The sequence below is a fragment of the Rhagoletis pomonella genome, unplaced genomic scaffold, assembly GCF_013731165.1.
Source record: "Rhagoletis pomonella isolate Grant_MI unplaced genomic scaffold, Rhpom_1.0 Rhpom_scaffold_00007, whole genome shotgun sequence".
Classification (NCBI taxonomy): Eukaryota; Metazoa; Arthropoda; class Insecta; order Diptera; family Tephritidae; genus Rhagoletis; species Rhagoletis pomonella.
In genome coordinates, this window is record NW_023458561.1 from 40,617,333 (window position 1) to 40,624,513 (window position 7,181).

At 39.7% G+C, this 7,181-nt stretch overlaps 1 protein-coding gene across 1 annotated transcript in view; it reads left to right on the forward strand.

Annotated features, from left to right (window-relative positions):
- LOC118743828 overlaps positions 1 to 7,181 on the forward strand; it is a 13,960-nt gene continuing 6,779 nt past the window's right edge. Inside the window, exons 1-9 of the mRNA XM_036476592.1 lie at positions 1 to 86; positions 181 to 528; positions 628 to 722; positions 865 to 974; positions 2,829 to 2,905; positions 3,165 to 3,297; positions 3,477 to 3,619; positions 3,901 to 4,087; positions 6,973 to 7,085. Coding sequence (XP_036332485.1) covers positions 11 to 86; positions 181 to 528; positions 628 to 722; positions 865 to 974; positions 2,829 to 2,905; positions 3,165 to 3,297; positions 3,477 to 3,619; positions 3,901 to 4,087; positions 6,973 to 7,085 — 1,282 coding nt within the window. The 5' untranslated portion in view covers positions 1 to 10. The remainder of the gene's footprint in view (positions 87 to 180; positions 529 to 627; positions 723 to 864; positions 975 to 2,828; positions 2,906 to 3,164; positions 3,298 to 3,476; positions 3,620 to 3,900; positions 4,088 to 6,972; positions 7,086 to 7,181) is intronic.

Sequence of the window (7,181 nt, forward strand, 5' to 3'; positions counted from 1 at the left end):
CAAAAGCACAATGATGAAAACAAAACCTAAAATAAATTTTATATACTTAGCTATAGTATTTAGTATAGGCATCCAAACAAGTTATGGTAAGTTATGCTACCTTTATACATTTCACACGTACATACATACGCATATCTTAACCTACGTCCAACCACATTCACCTCGGCCGAACAATTTCAGCACAAACAACCTGCAAGAATGGCCTGGGACGTGTTCTCTACGAACGATTGCCCAACCAACAATTACAGGGCTACGATGATGATGTGGTGCGCGACACAGCGCCGCCCTTTCGCGTCCTAGAAAAGTGTCAAGATTTGTGCCTGCGCGATCGCACCGGCACCAACAATCTAGTGCGCACTTGCACCAGTTTCGACTTTCAGCCAGGCAGTCGCATCACCTCATTCGGTGGCACTTCCGAATACGAAGAATCCCTCTGCTATCTAACATCGGAGCAGGCGGGTCCTGAGGGCATCGGCAGTTTGATGTTAGTGCCCAACAGTGTGCATTTCAATGAGATCTGTTTGACATGTAAGTGTTGGAGTGAGACATGCAGCACCAACTAGCGCGTTAATAGAGTAAATGTGTAATTAATATTTTTGCTTTTTGTTTTGTTTCTTCACCATATAGCCAGTCGCCCGGAGAGAGAATGTCCCAGTCGGCGTTATGTATTCGAACGGCATCCACGCAAGAAATTGAAATTACCAATATCGGATGTTAAGGAGGTGTGTGATGATTATCAGCAACTACAACTGTTGTTTGATGGTCTATTATTTTTAATCTTACTGTTCTTGTTGCTAAGTTTATTGCCTATGGCACCCGTGTAACACATTTGTGGTTAACTTATTCAAGTTTGTATTCATACAGTTTACGGCAGCAAATCGTTCGGATTGTGAGGACAAGTGTTTGAATGAGTTCGCCTTCGTTTGCCGCTCCGCCAATTTCGATTCGACCATGCGTTCGTGTACTCTGAGCAGGTGAGTGAGTTGTTAACGAGCATGCACATACTTATTTAGGACGAATTCACACTCTCTTGATACAAAAGCATGAAATTTGTGTGTCAAGATGTAAATAATTTTAATGATATCCAGGATCAAACTAATACATAGAAAAGATAGAATATTCTATAGGACAAAGTATGTTGCATATGATGCTTCCCTTAAAGCCGCCACAAGTTTGCTGGTGACGACTGCAATGTCATTTAGGCGGAGATCTTTGCCATAAGCCTCTTTCAAGGAAAGCATTAGAATGAACAGGAGTACAGTCGAGATTTATAAGGGTATATCGAGCATGACTTGCAACCCTGAATCACGTCGACATCTCTTTATGTCTCTGATATGTAAATTAGCGAAGCGGTTATCTCGCTCTATGAGTGTACCATAGGCTAGGGCTGCCAGACGTCCTGAAGAGTCATACATACTACCCAGTAGATACTTTGAGGCCTTTCCAAAAGGCCTTACTGAAAGTCATTCCTTTCTCCTCTCTTTTTTTTGTATGTGGCACAAATTCAAGAATTTCTAGTAGGCTTGCCTTTCTTGCCTGTAATTTTGTAGCTAATATTACTCTAAATAATTAATTTAACTGTCTTTTTGGAAAGATTTAATTTCAATGTTCCTATTCCCAATCAACGTCGGGTCTCACTATTTTATGGAGGAATTCCACAGTACAACTATGAGTCGTTTCTTTTATGTGCCAAGTGAAGCCAAGTCCTTCTCCACCTGTTCTTTCCATCGCAGAAGAGGCCTTCCTCTTCCAGTGTTAGCAGTTTCACGACTCGCGTTGAATACTTTCAGAGCTGAAGCGTTTCAATCCGTTCTTACGGCCAAGCCAGGTTAGACGCGTTAATAAATAAACATCCAAAATCATCTTAGTCCATTTGAGACGCGAGATACAAATTGTCGCTTTGAAGTCAATTATAAAATTCGTGGAATGTCAAACAGCTCTAAGGGATCAATCTACAACCACAGCGAATATCTTTTTTGTTTGAGACCTTAGATTTGACGGTTCGAACTCAGGTACCAATCATAAATTGATTCAAATTCAAGTGTGAATTCCGCCTTATATTTCTATATGCAGCTCCTTATATATTTACATATATATGTATATTTACAAATGCATACTTTGTATTTCTTGCAAATTGAAAGATAACCAACACTTATCTGCGTACTTGAACCAATAAACAGTGGCGTACATATAAATTGAGACGCGACATTCTAACAAGTTTTACCTGGTTTTTTTTTATATTTATTATTTTTTATGTAATTATTGCTCGTTAGCTAAGAAAAGCAAGGTAATTCCAAATTTCAAACTTTATACAAAAATTGCAAATAATGCGACAAAGTTTAATCAAAATTTCGAGCCTTTATTTTGATTTCTTGAGTATGCAGTTTTAAAGTAGCCAAGACTTATTGTTGATTTTTGGGAATGTTTATTTTTTTTACGTAAGTTTCTCCATATAAAAAAATTTTCGAATTGTATTGAAAATGGAAATAAATAAAATTGCGTAACACCGTCAACATAATAATAGCTCAAATCCAGCGGTTGTTTGTAATTACTTCAAACTTGAATCCAACTGCATATCCACAATTTTCTAAAAGAATCTGTTGAAAAATTTTCATAAATTTTATATAAAATTTAAAACTCTAACTTTCATGGTTTCTAGCTAGATAACGAGCTACACTTTCGAAAAAAAAATAATAAACATTAAATAAACAAAAGAAAAATTGCCAAACTTATTAAAATATCATGTCCCTATTTATGTTTTCGCCAACGTATGTACCTATGTAAATGAAAATATACCTACAATTAAATATTTTTATTCTAATCAACAGATTCACACGTCGCACACATCCAGAATTGCTGGAAGATGACCCCAACTCTGACTATCTGGAGAACACCTGCTTGAATGGTATGCAAATACCAGTTTCATGGTCATTACTTTCCTTCATTTAAATTGCATGCACATGCACATACACTTATGTACATATTTACAAGTGCATGCATATCTACCTGTTTCTTGCTTGTTATCATTCCAAATCAAAACAAATGCCACTTATCAAATGCTTACATATTCATCTCTCTACGGAAAATATACACCTGGTCCGGCAATTAAATAACAATTTTTTCCTTTTGTTTTTTTTTTTTTTTTTTGACTCTACTTTCAACAGCTGAGCGACGTTGTGACGGCCTGGTCGTGTTCGTTAAGGAGGAGAACAAACGACTGGGCGGTCCCTTCGAGGTGGATATATTCAATAACATGACATTGGAAGAATGTCAGACGATGTGTCTGCGCGCCGAGAAGTAAGTGGCAGTGTGCAGCCCCCCACCATTTAAGTTTAAGCACAGGCAAACGTACATACAAATATGCATACATACATACGTATGTACCCACTGATTACATAACCTCACTCTTAACATGCGTTGTGCAAATATAATTAAATAACTACTAAAGTTGGTAATTGATTGTTGTGCAATTGCAGATACTTTTGTCGCTCCGTTGAGTACGATGATCAGACGAAGCAATGCATTTTATCCGAGGAAGATTCCATTTCACAGAAAGACGACATAAGCATCAGTTCCAGTCCAACACATCATTTCTATGATCTGGTCTGCTTAGACAACCGTAAGTGCATTGGAGGGGAGGGGATGTGGAGGAATGTTGTAAATATGAAATGTGCGTGTTGTTGCAGTATTATCGTATGAAAGTTGCAACCTGTTGGCATGCCTGTTGTGGTTCTAGTTACAGCCAATCTTCCACCATGCCTCCTCGCCTACATCCACCACACCACCGATTCAGTCATTGTTGACCTATTTCACCACTGACATTTTAATATGACCAATAGTAATTGCTTTGCGATTCTATTTTCTTATAATCATTGTTCTTCTTCTACCATTTGATTGCAGAACGCGCTAATGATTATCCCGATAATTCCGTCACATCGCATCTATTCTCGTCGGGTCGGCGGCCTGATACCGCATTTCAGCGCTATCGTAATTCACGCCTGGGCGGCGAATTTCATTCCGAGATTACTGGACGCTCTTTGAGTGAATGCTTGGATGAGTGTCTGCGTCAGACGAGCTTCCAATGTCGGTGAGTATACTATAAATAAATTTATGCATAAACATTCGGGCAACGCATAAAATACACAAAAAGCTGCTATTCTACAATAAAAAGTTGAAGTCTAAAATGGCAGGATGTAGGTGCAAGGTGGCGCAGAATGTATCAACCTCTTTGAAGACGATACAACATTTTCAATTGGCGGTAAACATAATTCGTTTTTGAATATATTAACGGGTGACAGTTACGAAATTTATTGTGTTTCAAAATGCCGAGGGATACGCACTAGAACGCGGAAAATTTGTTTCAATGCTTTTGCGGAATAATTCTTCGGTAATTTTATTTCACCGTACATTTCAAAAACAAATATCCAAACCTTGTGGCGCCACCTACTCAAACAAGTCAACGTCTGGAGGCTCGACTTGAAGAGATTGGGTTAACCCGAGATCAGAAATCAGCTGGTCGGCCCCGAACAAGTCAATCAATGGGAACATCCAAGCTGTGAAAGATAGTGTCGAGGATAAGCCATTAACGCAATTAACCATTTCTCGGTGGTCCCTTCCAAAAATTTTGACCAAATATTTTGAAGTTGTTTCCATCCAAAATTCAGATGGTTTAACAGCTGGTAGCGGTATTTAAAGGGGCTGGTGTACGTAAGCACGCCGCGAACCCTCGGGCCCCTAAAGAATAACCTTGGACAAAAAATTTACATTCTAGAACCGGAAATCGTGACAAAAGTGATGCAAAATGCCATAAAAAGAGCCGAAATTTGCTTCAGCTCAAGTGGCTACCTCCTATCAGAAACATATTATTTTCCAAACATAAAAAAATTAAATGCTCTGCTTCAAATACATATTTTCTATTCAGATTTTTAAAAAGCGTGTGTGGGATTGCCTTAAGCTTACAATACTTAACGCACCCAGGAGCCGGGCATACCTCATTAGGGTACCAGAAAAAAATAAATTTACTCCTGATTTGATTTTTGGAAATCCGGTAAAAATATCCTTCGACTCCGCACAAGGAAAGCCTGCGCACCCACGGACACAAGGGAAGTGGCCTGTTCTCATATCGAAACAGAAGTCCCACCAGCCGGAAGCGGTCTAGATGTTCTCCTGCCTGATTTAAAACATATACATATGCCGTGCTGTCCTGCCCGTGGGGTCTGCAGACAATATTCTATTAGCTTTTTGGATAAAGCCATTTTCCAAAAAAAAAAGTCTCTTCATAAGCTGGGAGCTGAAACAAACCTAATAACGCTTTTTTACAGCTTACTTTGCGACAGGACTGTCGTGGCGGATTGGGGAGCATCTGTACTCAGCATGGAGCTAATAGGGGCCCCCCGCAAGGTATTGTTCCTCTCCCCTGCTCTTGATTGGGGTTTTAAACGATCTTTTATGGAAACTGGGTGGTTAACTGGCTCGAAAGCTGCAGAAGAAGGAATAGGTGCAATCAAGTTAGGGATAGATACACTACTGACGGATGTAACGTCAATTAGTAAGGTTAGCATATACTCTGATAGCCGGTACGCTCGAAATCGGTAAGGGAATGTCTGATCCCTCAACCGGGTTGGAGTACTTCCTAATAAGGCTCATAGCCTATTTCCACTAAGAGCTTCACTGCAGTTAAGAGCTCAGGTAAATTCAAGGAAAGTTAAAATTGGTGAACAGCAAAGTTTATTTCTTACTTTGTGCTTTCTCGCTCGCGATTGCTTGTACTTTATATGAGCGATTACCTCCTTCGCGTTGTAATCTCCTTTTTCCAATAGGCATGAAATGCAGTTAAGTCTTGGTGGAAATGAACTCATATTTGGGTGTCGGGTCACAGTGAAATCGCGGGAAACTGCGTGGCTGATGACTTGGCAAGTCAAGGAAATTAAATATATGGATCAGCTGGGGAAGGATCTACACTCCTGCGTTTCGCTATTAGACAGTTGGGTATTATGAAAGCTCAGCAAGCGTTGGTCTAAAGGTAGGGCAAGCGCAATTGCAAGATCCTTGTGACCTGAGGTTGCCCATGGCGGTCAAGGCAGCTCTCACTTTTGGTGGGGGTTCTGACAGGCCATGGTTTTCACGGGTCAAGATTAGCGATCTGAACTGATCCCGTATCACTCCGCTTTATCAATGCTTTAATCCTACTGCTTCACAGCTTACCTGTAATTTCCTATAAAAGTCAACCGGAAAAAAGTGAATAAAGGTCTCTTGGGCTTTTTTCGTAGAGGTAAGGCCCCTGTGGGGAGAAATAAGCTCAGAGGCTTGATATTGTCTGCTGAGGGGTAATAGTTACCAGTATTTGTGTTTTCTGTATGTTCGTCGTACCAGGAACCGAACCTGGCCCCTGCCGAGTTGTAGTACGCACTTCTAACTAATTGGCTACGACGGCCGCCTTACGATAATTGTCGTTTTATAAAACATTTTATGTGCATGCGCGTAATTCACACGATTAGATACCTTTCTTCTGCCGTACTTAGAAAGTGGACGTTTACTCGAAGAAGCTCCTCCGGCCGATAGTCGCCCAAGCTATGTATTCAGTGGTCGCTGCCAGCCAAAGGAATTTGTTTTTTCTAACATTTTCCGCGCGCATTAAATCAATAACAACTGTATAACTGCGATTCCGATGGCAAATTAATTAACTCAACTCAACTCACTAAGTGGAAAGTCGACTGAAGACTCAACACATTAACATATATACATTGTAGATAAATATGTATTGCACGTAACTGTAACTGTTGTTCCGCGTTGACTGACATTTAAGTGGTCATTTAAAATTGTGAACAGTAAATGGAGTAAACGGTTCAACGAACAAATCAAAATCATTAAATAAACTTGTCGTATTAAATTCTTTGCTTCATTTCCACTTTTACCACCTCTCTATAAGACACACAATTTAACAGTTTCGTTTCAATCATTTCTTTTCTATAGATCAGCCGTTTACAGCGATCGCTTTCGTACGTGTCGCTTGAGTCGCTACAATCAAAAGGATGGTATGCGCATTATTTACGATGCCGACTATGACTATTATGAGAATCTAATGTGTAAGTAGTGCAATAAAGTTGCCACATTCGCGCTGTCGTCAACATAAATAAATAAATTTATATCTGCTCTTTTTCTTTGGAAGTGAACGTAGTAGG